Genomic DNA, 26,973 nt, shown 5'->3' on the forward strand with positions numbered 1-26,973 from the left:
GGCCCTTCTGCCCACCAGCAATCTCCATTGGCAGGCAGTCCCGGTGGCGCAGCAGTAGAGTTGCTGCCTTACAGCGAATGCAGCGCCAGAGATGCGGGTTCGATCCCGACTATGGGTGCTGTCTCTTGTACGTTCACCCCATGACCTACGTGGGTTTTCTCTGAGACCTTCGGTTTCCTTCCACACTCCAAAGACGTACAGGCTTGTAGGTTAATTGGCTTGGTAAATGTGTAAATTATCCCTAGTGAGTGTAGGATAGTATTAATGTACGGGAATCGCTGGTTGGCGCGGACCCGTTGGGCTGAAGGATATGTTTCTACGCTGTATCTCTAAACTAAACTAACCTATCCTACACACTAGGGACAATTTTACGATTTTACCAAAACCAGTTCTCCTAAAACCCATGCGTCTTTGGAGTGCGGGAGGAAACCGGAGCACCCAGAAATAAGTCCGGGGGAGAACATACAAATTCCATACAGGCAGCACTTGTAGTCGGCATCGAACCCAGGTCTGGTAAATAAAGTCAGGGTTTTACAAACTAAGTTTGTTCTTTTAGCTAACTCATTGATGTGCTGATCTAGACACAAGGGCCTGCAGATTCTGAAATGTTGAGCAAGGAAGAAAGTGTTGGAGGAACTCAGTAGGCCAGGCTTCATTCATGGAGGGAATGTATGGGTGATGTTTTGAATCAGGACCCTTCTAGATAGACAATCAGAAATGTCATCTATCCATTCCCTCCTCCATAGATGACGCTTTGGGTTGGGACCCTTCTACATGGATGACCTGAAACATTGTCTATCCATTTCTTCCACAGGTGCTGACTGACCCGCTGTGTTCCACCAGCATTTTGCTTTTTTAATGTGCTGTGTTTATAATCATCTAGCTATGTTTATGGCCAATGATGAGTTTCACATTTGGATTAATCCAAATTACGTAAAAAGTAGGTATAGATGCCAAAGATAATTCCAGATATTGGTTTCATTTGTTACTGATAGAAGGTAAAGCAAGTTTTGCCTTTACGAGGACACTATCCTTCAGGTCTTTTGATTCTAACCAATCCAGAAATGCTCTCAGCACTGAATCTGTCGATAGTGGAAAGTGAGTATATTTATACATTTCAAAGGCCAGGTATGGAGTTCTCCAAAACGAATGAAATGTGAGATAACTGGTGTGTTATTTTTGACTTGCACACAACTACATCAATAGATTGGTGTTGGTTTATTATTGTCATGTGTATCGAGATATAGTGAAGAACTTAACGTATCTACCTGTCAAATCATATCATATGACTGTGAACTCTCGAGCTGCCTGCTCGATTGACACCATATTCACCACAGAGGAACGTGCATCCACTGCTGCCACTGTGAGTTTATTCTCATCTACACCCACCCCCACCCTAGAATAAGGATTTACCTTCCATTAATTTCCAAACCCTGGCTTTATTTACATATTTGGTATTCTGACTGTATTTCACTCAGCATATTCAACGCCACTTTAACTACATCCGTATTCCTTGCTGTAATTTTTTTCCAATGGTCCCCACAAATTATCAGTTTGTTCCATTCTGTCTCTTTGAACTCGTCCACCTCCATGATCTCCACATTTGTTTAATTTTGTTCACCAGTCCAATTGTAGTTTCACTTCCAACTTCTTTCCCCATTGTGGGGTTGCTTCACCATATTGCACACCATAATTATTGAACCCATAACTGCAGGAGAGATCTCACTCAGGGCAACTGGTGTCGGGCAATAAATGACCATTTCTGAGCACAGAGTGCACAACTATTTTTAGAACACAGAGTAAAACCACATAGTTTGCTGTTGCTTCTCAAGATACAACTCTGACTGAATTGATGTTCTTGTGCATTTCATCATGTTTTATTATTTGTTAGGAGGATTCATTCACGATAATTTCACACAGCAAGACCTGAACAGCAAGACCATCATTTACATTATCGCCCCCTCCTCAGAAGTGACGTCAGATAGTCTGGAGTTCCTGGTTTCAGATCCCACAGGAAATTCAGCTGCCCCTCAAACGTAAGATGCCTGTGTAAGATATCAAGAAACTTCAGCTCCATTTCACGAACAATGGTTGAATACATTAAGCAGCAGGCTTCAAAATATTTTGCTGTGTAAAATCAACTCTGCATTAAACTGTGTAATAAGGCCCAGTTGCAACCTGCAGACAACACACCTAGTAAACTAAGAGTAGATACAAGGAACTGCAGATGCTGGTTTACAAAAAAAAAACCAACGTGCGGGAGTAACTCAGTAGATCGGGCAGCATCTCTGGAGGATATATATAGGCAACAATTTGGGTCGGGACCCTTCTGCAGACATAGAACGATCGAGAAATATTGCTTAAGTTTGGAACACAAAAGTTGAATAATTCCAATCTGTCTAAGAATAGTGTTTCCCATAAATCCCTCCACAAATAAATGGTATTAAAAGGTTTGCCTCTCGAAAGTGTCCTGCAAGCATAGGACATTTGTTAGAATTCTTGGTATTATTTTTTAATGTCCTTCTGAACACTTAGACTCCAATTCATTGGAATTGAATTATTTGCATGGACTTAGAGGCTTGCAAACTGGCATTTCATTTTGGAAAGTTCTCCACAAGCATGTTGACAGTGACCATTGCCTGTCTAGAGGAATGGAACATGGGTGATCAGTTAGGGCTCTGGTGTTATCTATAGTGTTGATGGGATAGATGTGAAGCAGATTAAACTACAATAAATTCACATCTGGGGGGGGGTCTATTTATATAACACAATTATCAATGAATACATGTGCAGGACGGAACTGTGGTTGCTGGTTGCATCTGTGGAGAGAATGAATGGGTGACGTTTCGGGTCGAGACCGTTCTTCAGACTCCAGCTTTTTGTACCAATGATTACAAAATGAAGTTTAGGAGACAATCCTTCACCCAAAAAGTGGCTACAATGTGATTCTTGGTGCCATGTTAGGGTCGTTATATAAATTAGTTTTTGAGACAATCCATTAGCTTCATGGTCAATATTATTGAGACATGTTTTGTTTATAATAAAATATAAGACAGATTATTGATTTAATGGAATGTACGTTTGAGTTTACTCAGGTGAGACGTGAGCTAATTTAACCATTGCATCACTATTCCTAGTAAATGTGAAAGTAATCAGAGCTTTATTCCTCTGCTAATTTTATTGACCTTGAGTAAAGATATTAATTTTGTTCTCTGCTGATTTAATCAACAAGTGGGACTGGCTCATCATTCTCGCATTACCTTTTCTCAACTCTACTTTCCACTTTTGTCAACCAAACTCCTCCTTACCCATGTCTCAATTTGACCCATCCAGCTACTTGGCTCATTCCTTCTCAAGTCTATCCATCCACTAATGGGAAAATAATTGGATTTACCTATTATTGTAGGACTTGGACTTAAAAAAAAAACAATTGCTAATGCGCACTGACTACATTTCACAATGGTTTTTGTTATGTCCTACCGATATTCTTTTTGCGCATTTTAAATTCCTTCGTCGTCCAGTTGGACTTGATTTTGGGAGAAAATAAATAATTTCTCTAAATGCTTTAAGTGTATAATATTTTGTCAGTAAGAGAAATGTGTTTAATTTACAGGCTTGAATTCAAATGGTCTCGTATAGAAATGCTAGTTTCAGAGTACCAGGTGTGCGAGGATGCTGGTGTATTCTCTGTGAAAGTCATAAGAACTGGATACTTGGCGGAATCTTCTTTTATTGGTATTAAGGTAATCTTCTCTCAGTTTATCCTTACCCATATTCAGGAACAGCGTTTGGGAAAAAACCACTCTGACCATAACCTGGAAATTCTCACAATTTGGCAGCGTCTCCAGTAAATTATGCACTTTACTTTAATCCTGGGGACCTTGCAGAAAATCCTCATCAGTCTTGCCAAATAAAGGAACTATCCCCATTTCCTTTATGATCACTTTATCCATTTGGTCTGCTTTCTCCAAAGATATGTATCTGCAATGAGCTGACAGAGAAGGCTACAGAAGTGGCTACAGTTATGATTTTTAAAATACATTTGCACAGATATATGGATAAGAAGGGTTTAGAGGTGCTCTGGAAATACAGGCAAATGGGGACTAACCCTAGATGCCAACTTGGTTGTCGTTGATCTGGTGGACCGAAGGGCCTGTTTCTGTGCTGTAACTCTCTGACTCTCGGTTATCACCGAAAAGCTAAGGTCTGGATCTCCCCAGCCCGTGTACACACCTGATCACAAAGCTTCTCTCCTAAAACTGACCTCATGCCTTTAGCTTCACATGCGATGGGCTCATGTATACATTGTGATTTGAAGCCTCCCTCCCCCAACTGGGGAACTACTCCCCCAAGACTCCAACTCTAGTAACCCACCTCTTGCCATCAACGGTCTTTCCATTCAGCCCTGGTCCCTGTGTTTTTCTCTCTCCTCCAATGTTGACCTTATTGCCGAGCCTCGATTTCCATCTTCTTCTGCCCTGCAATTGGAGACCACCTCATCCTCATGCATTAAATTTGAAGAACTTCCCTCCCATAGTTGCAGCTATCCCTGAGAAGGTTTAATTTCCTTTATCTTGTGGTTATTGAGTACTCTCCAAGCCCAAATCTCCCATTCCCTTCCGTGTTGCGAGCAACAACTTCCGCTGTACAGAACTCTCTTCACCCATTAGAAGATTTAAAAGATGTGGAAGTGTAGCTTTAAAGAGATCAGGGCCAAACACAAGCAAATGGGACTAGATCTTGGAGGCACCTTAGTCGGCATGGATAAGTTGGACTGAATGGCTTCTTTCCCTGCATTATAACTCTATGACTCTTTTGCAACCTATCTTCCCCCATAGCACCAGTCTTTCGCTCCCACTCTTCTTCAAATGATGATTTCACTGTCATACCTAAGTTCAAGCTCCCTCTCCTTTAACATCCTTTCCATCTCTTCACCAAACTTGTTGACCATCAACATTTCCCAAAGGTCTTCATTTCACATGTCACTATGTTTACCACTTGGAGACAGAATAGACGATTAACTTGCAAGAAGATTTCGCCATTAAATTTATCTGCACCTCTGCTTCTGCAGTGCTATTTTCTCCAACCCTTCATCTGTAAATACCAAGGATTTGATGTGTGGCTTATATGAAACACTTTCATGTACATATAGACATCATCGGCAGTCACTCGAAATGAGTATGACTGTCCTCTCCATAGGGTCGTCTACTTGTGGGTCTGTAGAGGCCGATATACGATCCACACACCTTGGTGCAACGTGGGCATTGGAGACTGGCGGTGGTTGGTAGTCGTCGAGCCCCCTTCTCTCACTCCTTACGGTGCTGTCGCTTTGTCTCTGCGATACGGCGTAGTTCCCTTTCATGAAGTGCAGCTCATAAAATGCACTTTGTGAGCTGCACTTATGAATGGATGCACATAGACTATCCATCAGAAATCAATGGTAAATTTTCAGAATTTAATTTGCATCCATTCTGAGATTCTTAATCTCAAACGTGACTGCCACTTGATTTCAATTTGTAGGCAGTCACTCATTGATCATTATTTTAAATGTAATTACTCCTTGTATATGTACTGGTGTATCCAAATGTTTCTGTTGTTCACCATTCTCTCTTCTGTTTAGGTTAATAGCATCACAGCCACTGTTGGAAAGGATTTTACTCTAAATTCTGTCAACCTGCTTCAATTTGATCCAGGTAGATTATAATTATTAAAGATTAAATATGTGAGATGTCTCTGTACGGCATTGCAGTTGGTTCTGATCGTTAGCTGTGAATTTATAACTTATGTGAAATGCTACCTGTTGATATTGACAATGAAATGTGCAATCAAAGGCGAGAAGCAGTTGTTCAAAATTAGTGTAGGTTGCACTATGAGTGTATTACGTGACATTAGTATTGACTCATGGTGTTTATATGGATTGGTGAGGAGAAGCATCTTCACCAGAGTAAAATAGATTTGCTCAGAGAAGTACTTGAGCTGCTGAGGCAACAGGTACATGAAGATGTATAATGCACTGTGAATCTGCTCTATTGTTGGTCTATTATTCTGAGATAGCTTATTGTAAGCAATGTGATAAACATAAGACCTTTTGTGGGAACACAGAGGCACAAGAGACTACAGATGCTGTAATCTTGAGTAAAATAACAAACTGCTGGAGGAACTCAGCAGACCAAACAGCTTCTGCGGAGAGAAATGAATGATGTTTTGGGTTGGACCACTTCTTTGGACCATTCTGGGAGGGAGGGAGGGAATATGCACTGGTGCATGGATTACACAGGCATAAAGAGCTCAACTTTGTTCCCACAAGGTAAGAAATGGCCAGTGTAATTGATCTTCATTTGCTCAGGAAAAAAATATCAGGAAATCAACCACGTCTAAAACATTACAATTCTTTTTTGTCCATGTACCATCTCTACCCACCAGGAAGATACACATTATGTAATCTTGTTTTATACTCATTGTCCCAGCAAGTGAGGTTCCACCCAAGAAACCAACATCTGAGAAATCGGTTTGACTGACCACCATGAGTACTATTTATTACTTGCCCATCGTTTCAGAATTAATTTCAATATAATTGCATCAAATGTCTCAAAAAGGAAACTAGCATCATCAAGTGCCCACACCATCCTAGCCATGCTCTCACGTCACACCTGCCACCAGAAAGAATGTGTAGAAGTCTGAAAACTGTAACATGCAGGTTCAGGAACAGCTTCGTCCCAATGACCATCAGGTTATTGAACACTACAAACTCCATCAAACTACAGTACAAACTGCCTTGGTTGCACGAGGGACTTTGGGCTTTTTTATTTTTTTTTTATTTCTTGAACTTTTTTTTAGCTTGTTTATCATATTCTCTATTGAGTACTGCGATTACAAACCTGTCGTGCTGCTGCTGCAAGTGAAAATTTAATTGTCCTGTTTCAGTGCATATGACAATAATATACACTTGGCTCTTTTGACTCTAGCCATAGGTAACTATTTGAATCCTTTTTATAGGTGTATCAGTGAAGAGCTGGAATATAGTAATTGCCAATGATAGATTGGAGGAAAATGAGGAAAAGTTTGAAGTATTACTTGTATCTCCAGTGAATGCAGTTCTTGGTACCAAGACAAAAGCATTGATCAAAATCATTGATGCAAGAGGAGGTAAAACTCTTGAAAATTCTAATCACCTGATGTGTAAAGTCCAAGTCACTTGTCATTTGCCGTGTTCCATATTCTTTCTTTCTTGTGTTTTAGGAGGTTGTGGAGTTACAATCGGTAAAAGTGAAGAGAATCTGCCAGTCAAGGTGTTCAGTGACAGGGTTTCCCCAGATGTTGCAATCCTACCAAATCTTGGAAGTGACCCTGTCCACGTTAAAGAAATCCCAGTCACTTACTTGCACAAAGAACCGAAGCAGCCTCAAAGAGATGTGTCACAGGAATTCCCTCAGCAGCCTATCCCCAAGAAGAAACTCGCAGTGATAAGAAATAAGAAAATGGTAGGAAATTGTCAATACAATTGCATTAAAAGGGGGGGGGGGATTTGATATCCAACACCAAGAATTGTGCTTCTCCTATAGCTGACATGAAAAAGGAAGTTTATTATTTTGGATTGCAGGCATTTCATAGAAATTAGTTTATCTCATTTTGGACTGGTGATTGGTTTCCACTGGGTAAACTGAGCCTGATTGGACTAATAATAGGTTTTTGAAACCCTGTGAGAGAAATGTTATTTTATACCTCCTTGGAAATTCATATGAGAATTAAAGTTGACAATAAAATTATTCTGGTCCCTTGTGCCAACTGCTTAATTATGACATAGCACAAAAACCTTTACACCCGATGTAAAGAATTAACTTTGAAGTTCATTTCATTCATCTAATCTCCCGCTTAATGATTTCTGCACCACCTCTACCGTGTATTTCATGGGAGCTGCCGCGCTCCATTGAGCTGTGGGAATTACTGTATAATGAAAATCACTGGTCGAGGAGATTTCAGTGCAGGTCTAACTTATTTCTGCAGGCAACAATATGGAAATGGAAACTCCAAATAAATGTTATTCTGTAAGGAAAATGAAACATTCCCTAGCAGCAGAATAATGATTATACGGTTGATCCTGCTTATGCATGGACTGAGGGGAAATTAATTTCTAAGAAGCACTCATTCCTTTGTTATGGCAATTGTCAGTCCACCTCGGCCTACGCAATTACCCAATAGCCATACACTTTAAATCTCCTTCCCGTTTCCATAGTGACCTTTCTGTTCTGGGCCTCCTCGCTCCACAGTCGGAGTGAGGCCATACCTAAATTGGAGGAACAGCATCTCATATTTCGCCTGGGCTGTTTACAACCCATCAATATGATTACTCATATCTCTAATCAGTAAATAACCTTTGGATTCCCTCTTTCTTTGTCCCTCCCCCACCCTAGTCATCTTGTTAGTTTCACTATTTGTATCCCCTCGTTATCATCTACTCCACAGCCAACAAGTAGATTCATTATGGGCTCCACCTTTCTTTGGTCATCGGTGCTGGCACTGATTAGTTCTGTACCTATTCGTGCCTCCAGTTTCCCTCTCGCCTAACTCTCAGTCTGAAGAAACGTCTCATCCAGAAACGCCACCTATTCCTTTTTTTTGGAGATGCTTCCTGACCCGCTGAGTTACTCCAGCATTTGGTGTCTATCTTTTGTTGTGACTGTCTGTTTCATAGCACTTGTTACTTATATAAACTTAGTCTTCAAATACTGGCCATCTGAGTGGTGGGGTAAGCAGTCTTGAACACTGATTGTATCATATTCCAGAGAGTTGGCAATATTTAAACAAAAATACTTTGGTAAAAATCTATCTGAACTAATGACACAATTTTAAAGAGATTACCCGCGGACATGACCTCAGAATTAAGGGACAGAAGTTTAGGGGTAACATGAGGGTGAACTTCTTTACTCAGGGAGTGGTAGCGGTGTGGAATGAGCTTCCAGTGGAAGTGGTGGAGGCAGGTTCGTTGGTATCATTTAAAAATAAATTGGATAGGCATATGGATGAGAAGGGAATGGAGGGTTATGGTATGAGTGCAGGCAGGTGGGACTAAGGGAAAAGTTGTTCGGCACGGACTTGTAGGGCCGAGATGGCCTGTTTCCGTGCTGTAATTGTTATATGGTTATATGTTATATGATTATATGGTTATTACCCCTTGAGTGATGTTGAGAAGGAATTGTAAAAAAAAGGCATTGGAGAAATGTCATATAAGAACGAGCTGTACTAAATTGTTATTTTAAAAAAATTGGTGAGGTCTCAGCTGCAGGACAGTATGCACTCGGGGCACCACAGTTTAACAAAAACAATTAGGTATTTGGAGTCGAAATTTGTGAGAATGTTACCAGAGATAAGAAATTAATGGGGGGATATTGTAGAGGTTGAATTCAATTGATCATGACATTTGAAATAGGGATTGGTTTTGATAAAGAGGCAGAAAAATAAATAAACACGGGATGTGGATTTAGGGTGAAAGGCAAAAGGAATGACATTAAGGGCCTATCGCATTTTGCGATTATTTTCGGCGACTGCCAGCGTCATTGACTGATGTAACAGGTCGCTGAAAAACTGTCAAGTTGTACGACAAGCTACGACAATTTACATAACCGGCGTCACAATTTTTCGGGACCTGGGACGACCACAACAGTGACAACATATGACATCGGGCGACTGCAACAAAGTCAAACAACGACAACCAAGGTCAACATAAGTCAACCTGCGTCGTGATACGGCAAGATACGACACTGTCTGCGACATCTGAAGGCAACAGAAGACAAATAACTTCACTGTGATCCGTATCTTGATGCAGGCATTGTCGCCGGTTGACGTATGATGACCTATGATGACGCAGGTTGTCGCAAAAGGAATTCGCCAAGGTCATGACCTTGTGACATCATACGTCACCTGGCGTCATCCTGGCGACAACCTACTACAGTACCTATGACAGCAGACGACAGGCAACGTCAAGCCCACTTTCATAGAAACATAGAAACATAGAAATTAGGTGCAGGAGTAGGCCATTCGGCCCTTCGAGCCTGCACCGCCATTCAATATGATCATGGCTGATCATCCAACTCAGTATCCCGTACCTGCCTTCTCTCCATACCCCCTGATCCCCTTAGCCACAAGGGCCACATCTAACTCCCTCTTAAATATAGCCAATGAACTGGCCTCAACTACCCTCTGTGGCAGAGAGTTCCAGAGATTCACCACTCTCTGCGTGAAAAAAAAGTTCTTCTCATCTCGGTTTTAAAGGATTTCCCCTTTATCCTTAAGCTGTGACCCCCTTGTCCTGGACTTCCCTAACATCGGGAACAATCTTCCTGCATCTAGCCTGTCCAACCCCTTAAGAATTTTGTAAGTTTCTATAAGATCCCCTCTCAATCTTCTAAATTCTAGAGAGTATAAACCAAGTCTATCCACTCGCTGCAACCTTTCGCTGCAAGGTTTTGAACATTTCAAAATCCAGCGGCGACAAGAGGAAAGTGATGCCACTTGTGGAGATGGCTCACGACCACACAGGCATCAGCCCACGTAATGCCACGACCATGAGGCAGGCGACAGCCTATTTTTCGGCTGTCGCCGGAAAAAGTCGCCAAGTGGGAGAGGGGCTAAAGGTAGCAATTCTTTGCATGGAAATCTGGGTATAAACTGTTCCACTAGTACCTGCTCCACCTAGACTCAATCATTAGCACTCAGCCAGAGACTGCAGATGCTGGAATCTGGAGTAGCAAACAATCTTCTAGACAAACTCAACAGGTTGAGCAGCATCTATGGATGAAAAGTCTGTGCATCTGAAACATCGACCATTTCTTTTACCCACAGATGCTGCTCAAATCACTGAGCTCTTCCAGGAGATTGTTTGTTACCATGTTGTTGTGGCTCTTTCCACTGACAAAGGCATCATCACAAATGCTTAATATAAACTTAGAAACTCTTCCAAATGTTTTACAAGCTTGAACAGTCTCGGCTGGAAAGCCTGCCAACATATCACACATTTATTCCTCTTTCTCTATAAGTATTCTGCAAGGATATGGCCCTTGAGGTATGACATCTGTTTCCAGCACATCAGAGCTTAGAACCTCCTGTAATTCAGATTCAGATTCAGATTCAATTTTAATTGTCATTGTCAGTGTACAGTACTGACAATGTACAATGACAAAGACACTGTAATGTAGTCTTTCCACAGTCCTTGCTATTAAGATGCATGTCACCAGATGAAAGGCTAACTATCCTAATCAAATCCGCTTAAATAGAGATAGTAATTGCACAGTTGGCGTAAATCCTGCCGCAATTACCCTCTTAATGATTGGCCTCTTCCAGGAGAATAAAAAGTCATCATGCTGCTGTGTAATCTTGCAGGAAGCTCAAAAGCAGGGAGAGCGTGAAGATATGTGTTTGCAGTGTTAATGTAAGGATTGGTTACAAGTATGATTATGCACATGAAGCTCTTTAATTGATTTGATAGTAATAAAGCGTGAGTGTTGTAACCAATACAGCCGAGCGAGATGATGTACTGTCCTACATTGCTGGATCCCGTCTTTGACTAGCAGTACCAACAAATTCCAACATCCTCTACTATTATTCTATGTATGTGATTTATACATTTCCAACCTACAAACAAATTGGAGATTTAATGTTCAATTTTACGCATTATTACCACTATTAAGGAAGCGGCCGTTCCAGGCAACCCAAGCCGCTGAGAGGGTTCTCCCGACGCCGGAGCACCATCACCTGGTAAAGAAGGGCCTGTAACATCGGCCCCCATAGTGGTGACTGTGGAGGCCTCAATAGGCCCGACTATAGGTGGACATGGGGATGGGGACTGGACTTTGTGCCTTCCCTCACAGTGGGAACCATTGTGGGGGGATGTTTTTATGTTTATTGTTAAATTCTTTAATCTTGTGCCTTATCTTTATTTGTGTGGTGTATGGAAAGTCAAATTTCACTACACCAATTGGTGTATGTGATAATAAATGTCCTTTGTATCCTTGTTTGTATCCTTGTTGTATTACCATGAATCGATTGCTGGTTATTTATAATTGCTGAAATCTTTGTCCTTTCCTTGACTAATGTAAATAATAATCTTGGCCTTCTTAGGATTATTCAACCATTGCTTTTGGAAAACGATGCACTCCCATCCTCAAAGGTCTCCTATTCTATGATGAAAGTGACCAGAAACTGATTCGATGTAACGGAGTTTCTTGGAAGTCTTGGAATCTGACATTTGAGGTGTGATGGAGAATTGAAGTATTCTATTTAAAGTAATACTGTCAGGAAGGGGCAATCCTGGATCTAATCACTGCCAATACTGATCTATCTGTTGGCTCCCAAGAAAAGTCATTATGGGTATCCCAGTCTTGTTGTATTGTAAAAAAAATCTGCTGATTTGTGCCATATTTGGGGGGGGGGGTGGGGGGGGGGGGGGGGGGGATGGGGGGGGGGGGGGGGGCAATGTGATTTTTATTCTAAGTAGCTTACAATATAGCAGCTGTGTGTTCATATTTGTGCAAGCTGTTTCAAGCATGACCTGTAATTGATTAGTAATGGGTGTCAGGGGTTATGGGGAGAAGGCAGGAGAATGGGGTTGAGAGGGAAAGGTATTTAAGAAGGAACTGCGGATGCTGGAGTATCGAAGGTAGACAAAAGTGCTGGAGAAACTCAGCGGGTGCAGCAGCGGGTGGAGATCAGGTTGGTTAATGCGGACCGAGCGGAGGTGTTCAGCGAAACGATCGCCAAGCCTATGCTTTAATCTCGGCTAGTGGGGTGAAAGGTGAGGACTAGGGGTACTCTGCCCTTGTTACGAGTGGGGGGATGGGGAGAGAGAGCAGTGTTATGGGGTATGGAAGAGACCCTGGTGAGAGCCTCATCTATAGTAGGGGCGGGGAACCCCTGTTCCCTGAAGAATGAGGACATTTCCGGTGCCGGGGTGTGGAACACTTCATCCTGGGGGCAGATGTGGCGTAGACGGAGGAATTAGGAGTAGGGGATGGAGTCCTTACAGGAAGCAGGATGGGAAAAAGAGTAGTCTAGATAGCCATGGCAGTCAGTGGGTTTATAGTGGAAACCTTCTTTTGTCTACCTTTGATTTTCCAGCATCTGCAGTTCCTTCTTAAACACTGCCAGTTAGTACCTGTCATTTAACATATTCCTTTTCTCTACCTTTGAACTCCGCTCCATGCGGCGTTTAGAAGACGATAGCTAGTATCAAACATTTAACATACTCGCTGTTATTTCCATTATACTTCCAATACACACAGATTTGCCATTAACACATTTGTGTTCATTACTTTTGAACTCCACTGCGTGCGAAGTTCAGAGGACATCAGCTAGTATCAATTGTCCCATCTGATTCCCGACCAAAGATCCTATAGCAGAGGATCTTTGCTGCCGACCTCTCTGGCCACCCACGGGGGGGGGGTACTCGGGAGGGGACAGGACAGTGCCAGAGAGCCGGCCGGGATCGATCCTGGCTGTGGATGAAGCTCAGGTCTGTGCCACGTTTCCCTCCTACAATCACCGCACTCTATACTCAGTCCCACACCCCCACCCCCCCACTCCTCCATCCTCCAATCATCGCACTGAATCATCATGTCCCGCCCCCATTGCCTGCCGACCAACGTCTCTCGTCCAATGGGCGCCCTCGATCATCAGTCCCACCCCAATATCTCGTGGACAGCGGAGATTTCACCGGGTTTTAAAACCGGATTACAAAAACTTGGGGGGATGTCCCCCCCACCTCTCAAAACAGAGGGGGGACGTGTCCCCTCAAACCCCCCCCCTGGGTTTTCCGCCGCTGCTCTAAAGGACTTACCGTGCTCTGTGACAGCCGTTTACCTTCCTCTTCATTGCGCAGACAGCGCTCCTCCACTGCCCCTGGCCCTCACCTTTGCGGTGTGTGTGTGTGTGTGTGTGTGTGTGTGTGTGTGTGTGTGTGTGTGTGTGTGTGTGTGTGTGTGTGTGTGTGTGTGTGTGTGTGTGTGTGTGTGTGTGTGTGTGTGTGTGTGTGTGTGTGTGTCGCAAGGTCACCAGAGGTTTCCATTCAGGTTTCCTAAGAGGGACAGGGGCATAAGGGTGCACTTTGCCTGTAGTATTAAGTAAAGTCAAGTCAATTTTATTTCTATAGCACATTTAAAAACAACTCTCGTTGACCAAAGTGCCTTGCATTGGTGCAGGTACTAATGTGCCACAAACAGTAGTACATAGACCAACAATACATACATAGATGCATACATACAGCGCTCCCTCAACAAAGACTTGAGAGCGGAAATAAGTTTTAAGTCTAGACTTAAAAGAGTCGATGGAGGGGGCAGTTCTGATGGGAAGAGGGATGCTGTTCCATAGTCTAGGAGCTGCAAACACAAAGGCGCGGCCCCCCCAGAGCTTATGCCTAGACGGTCAGTTACCCCAAGACGGGTGGTCAGTCACACCAAGTCGGCCGGTCTGAGGGACCTGGAGGTGGTATGGTTGGTAAGCAGATTTTTGATGTAGGTGGAGGAAAATCCGTTAAGGGCTTTGTAAACATAAAGAAAGAGCTTGAAATTGATTCGGAACCGCACAGGGAGAGAGGCCAGAACCGGGGTGATGTGGTCCCTTTTCCGGGTGCCCATCAGGAGTCTCGCTGCGGCATTTTGGACCAATTGCAGGCGGGACAGGGAAGATTGGCTGATGCCAGTGTAAAGGGAGTTACATAATCAAGGCGGGTGGAGATAATACAATTAAGGTACTACATCAATCAATCAATCAATCAACCTTTATTGTCATCTTGCAAGCAACAAGTACAGTGCAAAATGAAAAGACGTTTCCCAGTGAATAGCGGAGCCTCGCACATGAAATTTAAAAACACTTCACGCATAATAACACTAAAAAAAACAATCCAGTCCCTGATGGAACAATATAAATAGTTAAAATCAGGTAAAAAACACAATGTTAAAATACAGTAAACCAATCATAAAAAATGTCCGGGGCCACTGATTTGAGTGGCCAGTGCCAGTTATTAAAGTGTCCGTGCCAGCCGCAGAGTCAAGTCAAGTGACTGTGAGTGCAGAGTGACTGTTTAGCTGCCTCACAGCCTGTGGTAGGAAGCTGTTTAGCAGCCTCGTAGTCCGGGCTTTGATGCTTCGATATCTCTTGCCTGATGGCAGGAGATCCAGGTGTGTGTGGAGGGGGTGCAGTTTGTCCTTGGCAATTCTCTGTGCTTTCTTCAGACAGCGGCTCTGGAACAGTTCTTGTACCAAGGGTAGGGAGACGCCAATGATCCTCTCTGCTCCCCTCACTACCCTCTGCAGAGCCTTCCTGTCTGAGCAGTTGCAGGTGCAGTACCACGTATTTATGCAGTACGTGAGTACAGACTCCACCGTGCCCCTGTAGAAAGTCCTGAGGATGTTGGTGGGGAGTGAGGCCTGTTTTAGTTTCCTCAGGAAGTGCAGTCGCTGATGGGCCCGTTTGACGGTCCCAGTGGTGTTCCTGGACCAGGTGAGGCTGTCCGTTATCTGCACACCGAGGAACTTTATGCTCTCCACTCTCTCCACTGCAGTGCCACTAATGTTGAGCGGTGTATGCTCTGGCTGCACCCTCCTGAAGTCGACAACCATCTCCTTAGTTTTGTCGACATTCAATTCCAGGTTATTTTTGCCGCACCAGTCCACCAGTTGTTCTACTTCCTCCCTGTAAATGAGTGGATGATCTTTTTGAGGTCGTCAAATTGGAGGAATTGTTTTATTTCAGCTATCGTCCGAAGCTGGAAGAAGCTAGCTTTTACCACGGCATTGACTTGTTTGTCAAATTTCAACGCTTCACTTTTAATTTTGCAGTTACTGCTTCTATCACTAATGATATTAATACCCTCAGTTAAAATATATCAACACTACTTTGCAGTTAGTACAGTACTTCCACTAGTTACAGGGACCATCCAAACTGAATGGTATATCTTTTCTAAAACTGGATTTCATTTGGCTATCTGCTTTCAGGAAACCCTAGCACCTTGCAGGAAGAGGTCCTCTCTACTTCTCTCCATTACATTGACCAAGACCTTCAGATTCATATCAGGAAATGAGTGTTGTCTTTAGACTTTACTTTAGACTTTGGAGATACAGCTTGGAAACAGGCCCTACACCGAGTTCAGTGATCACCCCGTACACTGACATTATCCAACACACTTGGAACAATTTTTACAATTTTACTAAAACCATTTAACCTACAAACCTGTACGTCTTTGGAATGTGGAAGAAAACTGGAGCACTCAGTGAAAAAAAACCACACGATCATAGGGAGAACATAGTCAGGATCGAACCCAGGTTTCTGGTACTGTAAGGCAGCAACTCTACTGTTGCATCACTGTGCCACAACTTCTCTTGTTATGCTCTCTTCTTTTAACTGCTGAAGCCTCCAGAATGATTCTACTGTCAGTTGCAATCACGTCCCCCTTTAAATGGTGCAAATGGGGCTTAATTAGTGCTATTTAGTTCAATCTGCTTTTCGCTCCTCGTAAATTACTTTTCCTGTGAATATGTATTATGACACTAACAGTGTTGATTAGTCCATGCTACTTTCTGCCCAAGAGGCATTGTTTAATTACAATCCATCTCCATCTAATTTAGTTGACTAGGCTCTTTGAAGTCGATATTTTAAATATTAAATTGTAAGCTGGTAATAGATTTACATTTTTTGCAACATATTTGACAGAACATGGATCCTTCAGTAATCATAAATTGAATATTTAATGACAATCTTTAATTTTAGGAACAAAATGCCAAAAGGTGTCCCTTTGGTTGGACCTTCCACAACAATCACTGCTACTATCTGAACACTGAGCACAAGGCAACCTGGACACGAGCAGCTCGAGCCTGCAAGGAGATGTAAGACTTAAAGTTAATGTGTTAATTTATTTAATTTGATTGATATCTTGGCTGCATAGGTGGACTGTTCTGGTACCGTTGGACTCCTCTCTGAGGCCGTGATCTCTGTTGTCCAGTAAAAGGGATAGTCCAGAAAGGCTCTGGAATCGAGGATGCCGGAAATTTGGAGGTGGACATGTATTTTATTAAATTTCAAAATAGCCTTTATTCAAGTAATAAATATATACAATACAGGAACCGTGCTAAAAATTCATCCGACTTTCTCGGAGGCTATACAAACATTCAATACTGTTTACACACATTACCCAAATTTCACAAATTTCTCCCACATCCTTGCCACTCATGTGGCCCACTGGCATGGAATCACTTCCCTTATTTTGAGGGGTGTCTCTACCACACCCTGCTCCCCATGTCCAGCAGCAGAAGGACCCTAGACTGTGGTCCTCCCCCACAGAGCCTTGGCGTCAGTGCGTCCCTCAGCCCGTACTCCTGCAGTCTGCAACTGGCCAGTCGGCAACATTCCCCGACGGACATCTCGCTCCGCTGGGAGGTCAGCAAAGCTCTGGCAGACCAAAGAGTGTCTTTCACTGACGATGACCTTCCAGCACCACTCGATGTCAGTTTCTGAATTTGTCCCTGGGAACAGCCCGTAAATTACAAAGTCCACTGTGACGGAGCTGTTCAGAATAAATCATAACAGGGACCCTTGCAAACCTCTCCACACTTTCTTTGCGAATCCACACTCTGCAAAGATGTGGGTAACCGTCTCCTCTCCATAAAGCCGTCCCGAGGGCAGCATGCGTTGGTAGTGAGGTTCCGACGGTGCAGGAAGGATCTGACAGGGAGGGCTCCCCTCACCGCCAACCAAGCCAGGTCTTGGTGCTTGTTGGTGAGTTCTGGCAATGAGGCATTTCGCCAGACAAGTAGGGCAGTCTGGGCTCTGGGAACCATGCCATGGGATGCATGGAATCATTTCCCTGCAGTGCCTGCAGAACAATCCATGCTGACCACTGCCCGGTGAACTTGTGATCAAAGTTGTTGGTCCTGAAGAACCTTTCCACAAACAACAGATGGTGTAGCAATGTCCAGCTGACTGGCACATTGCATGGCATCTGTGCCAGGCCAATCCTTCACAACACCGGGGACAGGTAGAACCTCAGCATCTGGAATACTATTCAAGAGATATGAGTCCCAGTTAGAATTATTTGTACAAGGTGGATCATCTCACCTCTGCTTGCAACTCATTCTAACATTCAGTTGGGTAATGTTACGCACATCGAGAATGGATCATCTTCAGTTTGAGAAGCTATGTATTTGTGGGTGCAAACCTATTTTATCTTTCCATAGTTCAGTGCAATTGCAATGGATGGCCTCATAAGTGAACACAGCTTTTAAAATGTTAATTCAAAAATTCCTCCTCACTGAACAACATTTTGCAGCATCGCTCATGCCCATTTTATATGTGAATTATTAAGTCTCACTTTCAACAGGCACCATGGCAACCTTGTGAGTGTCATCTCAAAACAGGACATGGAGTGGCTGTGGGATTTCAGTGGAAGGCGGCCTTTCTGGATTGGTATGTAAATACCTTCTTTCATGAAAATTAATGTATGAATGTTGGTGTGTGCTCAGTTTCTGCATGACTGAATTTATAATTCCTCTTCAGCAGCTGAGATAAGGAACCTCATGACTATCCCCAGAACAATCTCCTGCCGTATATTACTGTCTAGTACAGGGGCCTCCAAACCTTTCAGCATGAGGGCCATATTATATACTTGGCATATTTTTGCGGGCCATAGGAAAAAATAAAGAAATGTCACACAGACACACACTATGACACACACTATGACACACACAGCGGAGCAAATATATTTCAGTTTAGTTTAATGATGCAATGCAGAAACAGGCCATTCAGCCCACCGAGTCCGTGCAAATCAGCGATCACCTTGTCCACTAGCACTATCCTACACACTACGAATAATTTACAATTATACTAAATCTGCATGTCTTTGGAATGTTGGAGGAAACCAAAGCACCCAGAGAAAACCCACGTGGTCACAGGGAGAACAGACAAACTCCATACAGACAACACCCGTTGTCAGAATTGAACTGTGGTCTCTGGCGCTGAAAGGCAACAACTTTACCGCTGTACCACTGTGTAATTCTGAGCAATTTCACAGCAGCAACTTTCCACGGCTAACGTTCTCCAGGGCTAATATTCTCTATGGGTGATACGGTTGTGTGCGTGAACTGACCTTCCTTCCTGCAGCATACTGTATACACAATGAATTAAATTGTATTTATCATGGACCTGATACTTATGGAGAATGGGGAAGGTATGAGTGGAGCCTAAAACAATGGGGGAGAGGGAGTTGCATAAAGATCCTGCCACAGTATCTCATCATTGCCATGGTTTGTGTGTTTCATCCTTTGGTTGGACAAGCTGACCAACATAGGCAGAAAAAATCCTTGACAACCAGAGGTGTGTGGTAATAGACTCCAGTAATCAAGAGTGAAGGAAACTAGATTGGTGCCTGGACAAGTGTGATTCTGATCTGGGAGTACACTCCAGCTCAGGCTTTAGTATTTGGGGTGCGGGGCATTCGCACCCTGACCATGGCAGATGAGTTGGCTGCTGATTGGGCTCAAGGAAGATCAAGCATGATCTGTGAAGAAGAGCAGATGCTGGCCACAGATCGAGGCTTGGGTGGCAGATGATGGGGGACTGATGGCTAGGATCATAGGAAAAAACAGGGGAGTGATCCAGGGTGGTTGGGGGTCATGGGTAGCGAGCATGATGTGGGTGAAGGACAGGTAAGGCAGGCCAAAGGCTTTCCTAGAGAGCTGGACAGCATCACTGCTACTGCTCCTGGCCTTCAAAAAGTGGTTTGCAGCTGGATTGCCTCAGGCTTGGGTAACCCACACACCAGCAGTTAAGATTAGTTCAGACGTGATGAAACAATTTGATTAAATTAAATATTTTAAATGCATATCCTGTCTTCCCAAGACTCACATGAGCTGCTCTGTGCTGATATAAAAATGGCAATAGGCCCACATATGTTAGATTGGGGTAGATTGGGATAGCATTTGCACTTCCTAGCGCTTAATCCATATTGCAACTGTTTAGGAAGTGTAATATTCAGCTCCAGATGTTTCTGCCCAACCATTGCTGTAGAAAGGCACAAAATGATGGAGTAACTCAGTGGGTCAGGCAATATCTATGGAGAAAAATGATGTGACATTTTGGGTCAGAAACCTTCTTTAGACTGAGAAAGGTCGTCATTAGACTCCTCTATGGCAGGTAAACTGCTCATTGTTTTTTTGTGCAAGATTGCTGTTTAACTTTATGTTCTATTATAACTCATTGCTTCTGCAAAAGGCAAATTAATTGTCTGTTATGTGAATAGTGTCATGGTAAATGTAAAATTATAGAAGCAGTTTATAAACTAATTGTTTCATTGACATTAATATTCTTCTTGATACTCACTATTTTGTGTTTAATCTTTGCTGCCATTCAATAATGAATTCTCTTACCTAACGATCAATTAATGATTAATAATTTACTCTTGGTCATCAGCGACTCAACACCAAAAGCCTATACTAGCACAGTCATTCACATTTTGAGTGATCTTTCAAATATTTTGTAACATCGTATATCTGTGGCAATCTTCTTAGAGATTTGCACCATAGTCTGGTTTAATTGTGAGCCATAGCTGTGACAGTGTGGATGAAGTTATGACAAGTTCCATTTACATTATTCCTCTGTTGTAACCACTTTTGTTGCATCATACAGAAAGCCGTAGAGTCGAGATGTCATGCAAAAACCAACTGAATTTTGGAAAGCTCTGATAGAAACAATTAATCGATGTCCAATGTGGTTGTAGAATATCTTTAAGCTTAAGTATGTCCTCTCTGTATGCACAGGTACAGTGCCCTCCATAATGTTTGGAACAAAGACCCATCATTTATTTATTTGCCTCTGTACAATTTGAGATTTGTAATGGAATAAATCACATGTGGTTAAAGTGCACATTGTCAGATTTTAATAAAGGCCATTTTTATACATTTTGGTTTCACCATGTAGAAATTACAGCAGTGCTTATACATAGTCCACGCATTTCAGGGCACCATAATGTTTGAGACACAACAATGTCATATAAATTAAAGTAGTCATGTTTAGTATTTTGTTGCATATCCTTTGTATGCAATGACTGCTGAAGTCTGCGATTCATGGACATCACCAGTTGCTGGGTGTCTTCTCTGGTGATGCTCTGCCAGGCCTGTATTGCAGCCATCTTTAGCTTATGCTTGTTTTGGGGGCTAGACCCCTTCAGTTTTATCTTCAGTAGATAAAAGGCATGCTCAATTGGGTTCAGTACATGTGATTGACTTGGCCACTCAAGCATTGACCATTTCTTAGCTTTGAAAAACTCCTTTGTTGCTTTAGCAGTATGTTTGGGATCATTGTCTTGCTGCTGAATGAACTACCGGCTAATGAGTTTTGAGGCATTTGTTTGAACTTGAGCAGATAGGATGTGTCTATACACTTCAGAATTCATTATACTACTACCATCAGCAGTTGTATCATCAATGAAGATAAGTGAGCCAGTACCTTCAGCAGCCATACATGCCCAGGCCATAACACCCCCACCACCATGTTTTACAGATGAGGTGGTATGCTTTGGATCTTCGGCAGTTCCTTCTCTCTTCCATACTTTGCTCTTGCCATCACTCTGATATGTTAATATTTGTCTCATCTGTCCACAAGACCTTTTATCCAGAACTGTGGTTGCTCTTTTAATTACTTCTTGGCAAACTGTGACATGACCATCCTATTTTTTGCAGCTAACCAGTAGTTTGCATCTTGCAGTGTACCCTCTGTATTTCTGTTCATGAAGTCTTCTGGGGACAGTGATCATTGACAATTCCACTCCTGAAGAATGTTTCTGATCTGTCGGACAGGGGTTTGGGGATTTTTCTTTATTATAGAGAGAATTCTGTCATCATCTGTGGAGGTCTTCCTTGGCCTGCCAGTCCCTTTACGATTACGCTCACCAGTGCTCTCTTTCTTCTTAATGATGTTTCAAACAGTTGATTTTGGTAAGCCTAATGTTTGGTTGATGGCTCTAACAGTTTTATTCTTGTCTCTCAGTCTCATAATGGCTTATTTGACTTTCATTGGCACAACTTTGGTCCTCATGTTGATAAACAGCAATAAAAGTTTCCAAAGGTGATGGAAAGACTTGAGAAAAGATTAGGTGCTGAGATCTCTCTTATACCAGCATTAAGGGGGCATTTAAACACACCAGAGCAATTACAAACGCCTCTGAAGCCATGTGTCCCAAACGTTATGGTGCCCTGAAATGGGGGACGATGTATAAGCACAGTTGTAATTTTTACATGGTGAAACCAAAATGGATAAAAATGGCCTTTAATAAAATCTGACAATGTGCAATTTAACCACATGTGATTTTTTTAAATTACAAATTTCAAATTGTGGATTACAGAGGCAAATAAATAAATGATGGATCTATGTCCAAAACAATATGGAGGGCACGGTATATTCATATTACCATCCTGTGGTGCTGGAGTGTCAAATTGTGAGAGAACACAAGATAAGGAAGCAGGCGTGCGCTAGTCAGCTCCTCTTGACCAGTCCAGCGTTCAGTAAGATCATAGCTGATCTTTTATTTCCATGCCACTTCATTGCACTGATTCCAAATCCCTTGATGTCCTTAATTTCTAGAATTCTGTTATTTTATTTGTAGAGTCTCACAGCGTGGAAACAGGCCCTTCGGCCCAACTTGCCCACACCAGCCAACGTGTCCCATATTACCTGGCCAATATCCCTCAAAACCTATCCTATCTATGCACCTGTATAAAGTTTCTTAAACATTGCAATATACCAGCTTCATTGAGATAGTGTTGTGGTTCAATGTTCTTAAACAGACAAAAACGCAAATAAAGTGATTATAAAGAAAAAACAATTAAAAAATTATTCCCAATTCTCATCCAACAACTTAATCTGAATTTCACATTGCCAGTGCGTAATTCAGATCTCTCTTGAATTCAATTCAAAAGGTAAGAAATAGAAAGAAAGCAAACTTAAAATGCCGACAAGGTCACCAATCCTAATGCCAGGTTATGCGGCAAAGAAAATGAACAGTCTCTTTGCTGAGCCACGTCCCCTGTTTAATAAAAGTTGAGAAGACAGAGAATACACAGTTAATTTCTACATAGTTAATATATTTCCAAAGAGCAAAGAAGAAGAAAATAAATTTGTCCCAGGCTCAACGTCCGTACAGCTGCAACTTCTTAAAGAGACACTACCTTTTAAAACACATGAGATTCCACAAAGATTTATCACGTAAATGAGCAAGCTCATTCTATGACATCCTCTTTCATCTTAATTATATGATTCATTCAACATTCACCCAGAACTGGTTCCACAATCAAGTAACAGTCTTTAAACTAACTAATCCCTTGTCAGTTTTTTTTATGTTGGGCATATACATCGTGCCTCAAATATTATAGAAACTAGATTATTGCAAGTCCTTCAAGTCCCACCATGTCTTTCAATTCCCTCCATGAATCTCAGACCTTTTGTATCGCATTAATCTTTGACTTTAGTTAACATCAGAGGCACGTTGTTTTAATCTACACTTAATGAACTGAGAACTCTTCATCAATCAGAATGTTAGTTGTACATCCCTGTTAATTAGCCATTATTGGTCAAATGGTTCATTGTCAAAGTACATGCATGAAAAAACCTTTTTGCACTCCTGCAAATGATGTAAAAAAAAGTAAGTAATTCTTCCATTAAAGGTCTATCATTTATGCATTTAATAGAAGTTAGTCTCATAGTATCTGTGCCAATTGGATCCAGTGAATTACTTGATTTCCTTCAAATCCTTAGGCCTCAGTGACAGGATCAGGCCAGGCAAATGGGATTGGGCTGGAGGAGAGCAAGTGTCATTCACAAACTGGAAGCGAGGTTTCCCACCTGCATTAAGGAAGAAAGGCAAGAACTGTGTCCTGGTGCGGAGAAGAGGAAAGTGGCAAGTGAAAAACTGCAAGCGGGGCAAGCCACATTACTACATGTGCGTCATTCATTAATAAATCAACGGTTATTCATGTTGGTGTCAATATATGCACGTTGTAATCATATAGTATTTATTTACTACATTTGGAAGGGCACCCAATACAGCATTTATATTTTTACTGGTCTTATCATGGATCTTGGATACAAATTGTAGCAGAATATAGAAATGCAATCAAATTAGTTGTAACTAATCGTAATGCATTATACAATGTATTTCCCATCAATAATTGTAAAGGAAGTAGATATTGGCTTATACCGAAGATAGACATAATACTGGAGTAATTCAGCTGGTCAGGCAGCATCTCTTGAGAAAAAGGATGGGTGACAATTTGAAGTAACCCCTGCATTCTGTCTCTTTCCTCCCCCCCCCAACGTAGTCGTCCTACTAGTTCCCCTGTTTGCGTCCCTGTATTCCTTCGATATCACCTCTTCCCCAGGCAAAAATAGGTCCTTAAGGCTCCACCCTAACTTGGTCATCTATTACTGGCTCTGATTAGTTCTGCCTTTTTCCTACCTCTAGCCGCCCCCCCCACCCCCCACCACCACTCTACATTCAGTCTGGAGGAACGGTTCTGACCCAAAATGTCACCCATCCTTTTTCTGTAGAGATGCTGCCTGACCGCCTGAGTTACTCCAGCACTTTGTGCCTATGCCAGCAATAATTTTTGAATTAAATTGCTGGACCAATTTTGGATTTACTGGACCAATTGTGAAATTTAGTTGGGGATTGTTCTTGACAGATTTTCAACATGTTTTATTCTCAATTATTACATAAGAGATGTATACATTAACACATGAGAACTTGTGAGGGTCATAAAAGGCACAGTGGGGATACATTTGAGTGTGGCCAGTATTTGAACAGTTTACTAATAGTTTTAATAAGCCACATTCACAGATGAGTTCCATCCCTTCCATAAGGTCTTTAAAGCATGAATCGCATGTGGTGCTCTGACAGTGATTTATATTTCCAGGTCAGTAACTTGGTGTGTAACTATAAAACTGTACAGTGCCTGGTCATAACCATCACTGACACCCTTACTGCAGCCAGAATATCGAGACCTATGTTTTTTACAGTTCTATCTTCTTCTTCTTGCGTCCGGCATGCACAGCCTAAAGTTGCAGGACAACTTGTTCAATTTGATCTTATTTGATTGCATTCGTCGAAACAGGGCGGACCATGTGAAGGTTGCAATCTTTCCACCCCTGCAGTTCCATAAACAGTCAGGGAGACTCAATTATTATTTTCCCTCTTTCCTGTAATCATACGTATATCTAGGAAAACACATTTATTTATTGGTGCATAAATATATCATTTTTATCACTTGACATTGCAAACGTTCCTGTCGCAAGACGTCAGATCACACTGAACCATTCACCGCTGCGTATTTTCTGCACCTTTGGGCACACATTTTTTTCTGATAAGAGGTGATAAATCAGGAGTCATGAAAGCGCAATTTTTGATGATGGTTTTGCCGCAAGTGACGCGGTGCACCAGGATTAGTTCCCGGGATTACACTTAGTATTCTGTAAAACTTCCCATACATGACACGCAAGAGCCAATACAATCCAATCCTATCAAAAACCAGGGGTGGCACCAAATCTCTGCTACCTAGTCTCTACAAAGATGCAATCAAAGAACAAATTATCCAATGAAGGATTGTTTTAACGCGTCTGTTCAATAACTTCAGTGTCTGTCAGAGTTTTGCAAGTAACCTGTCTCCACTTTTCTTTAAGCAGAATTTATGTAATCTGTATCCTAAAGCCAATGTCTCTAATTCAATGACTATTTTTTATTATTTTCCATTTTTCGTATATTTAAATAAAATTTTGATGAACTTTACAACTTTTTCTGTATAATTTACTGCATAATTATTTATTACTAGAGATTTAATCCCATCATTTACAATAACAAAGTCTACCAGCATTATTGAGAGTTGTAGAGTCACAGAGCTATACAGCATGGAACAAGCCCTTTGGCCCAATTCATCCATGGCAAACAAGTTGCCTAACTAAGCTGGTCCCATCCGCCTGTGACTGGTCTATATTTTTCCAAATATTTTAAAACCATGTACCTGTCCAAATGTCTTTCAAATGTTGTTATTGTTCCTCTGGCATTTACCTCCATAGATTTACTGCCATCTTTGTGAGAAAGTTGCCCCTCAAGTTCCTTTTTAAATCATTCCTCTCTCATATTCAAAGTATGCTCTCTAGTTTTTGACTCCCCTACACTGGGGAAAAGACTGTGACTACTCACTCATGATTTTATATCTCTTTATAATGTCACCCCTCATCCTCCTAAGCTTCAGAGAAAAAAAATCCTGGCCTATCAACCTCTCCTTATAACTCATGTGTCATATTTGGTATCATCCTTAAATTACTTCCCCACCCTTTCCAGCTTAATGGCAGTATTCTTAAACAGGTTGACCAGAATTGTACATAGTACACCAAATATGGCCTTATCAACAAATTGTACATGTATAACATGACTTCCCAACTCCTGCTTCATCTGAAGAAGGATCTTGACCTGAAATGTCACTCACTCCTTCTCTCCAGAGATGCTGTCTGTCCCGCTGAGTTACTCCAGCATTTTGTGTCTATCTTCGGTTTAAACCATCATCTGCAGTTCCTTCCTTCACATCTGTCTATCTCCAGCTTTTAAGTTACTGATTCATCCTCAATGGAATTGTGGTGGTTCTATGTAGTTAATAACCTTTAACCATTGATTTGACCCAAAATCTGTGTGTGAAAATATAAGCAGGAGTCAAAAATATGGTCTCTGGAGCTTGCTTTACCATTCAGTAAAATTATGTTTAATCTGATATTTTGCCTCAAACCTAATCCCCATAAACTACTGTGGTCCAAAGTGATGCTAAATGTTAAATTAAAGCTGTGACAGATCCATATTCAGTTCCAAAGCTGTGCTAACCTCTTCTTAAATATGTCAAGGGATTTTTATTTCTGCATAAATACGCAATTATCTTCTGAGATGTCTGTGCAGAT

General features: G+C 42.0%; 1 protein-coding gene across 3 annotated transcripts in view; it reads left to right on the forward strand.

Annotated features, from left to right (window-relative positions):
* frem1a (Fras1 related extracellular matrix 1a) overlaps positions 1-25,809 on the forward strand; it is a 120,041-nt gene extending 94,232 nt beyond the window's left edge. For 2 of the 3 annotated variants that reach the window (XM_055632555.1, XM_055632556.1), the window contains exons 27-34: positions 1,892-2,036; positions 3,614-3,743; positions 5,621-5,693; positions 6,997-7,481; positions 12,115-12,246; positions 16,756-16,871; positions 18,362-18,447; positions 23,788-25,809. In XM_055632555.1, coding sequence (XP_055488530.1) covers positions 1,892-2,036; positions 3,614-3,743; positions 5,621-5,693; positions 6,997-7,481; positions 12,115-12,246; positions 16,756-16,871; positions 18,362-18,447; positions 23,788-23,987 — 1,367 coding nt within the window. In that variant the 3' untranslated portion in view covers positions 23,988-25,809. The remainder of the gene's footprint in view (positions 1-1,891; positions 2,037-3,613; positions 3,744-5,620; positions 5,694-6,996; positions 7,482-12,114; positions 12,247-16,755; positions 16,872-18,361; positions 18,448-23,787) is intronic. The other variant, XM_055632557.1, reaches the window with a different exon arrangement.
* The last annotated feature ends 1,164 nt before the right edge of the window (positions 25,810-26,973 follow it).

This window comes from Leucoraja erinacea, chromosome 3 (genome assembly GCF_028641065.1).
Source record: "Leucoraja erinacea ecotype New England chromosome 3, Leri_hhj_1, whole genome shotgun sequence".
Lineage (NCBI taxonomy): Eukaryota > Metazoa > Chordata > Chondrichthyes > Rajiformes > Rajidae > Leucoraja > Leucoraja erinaceus.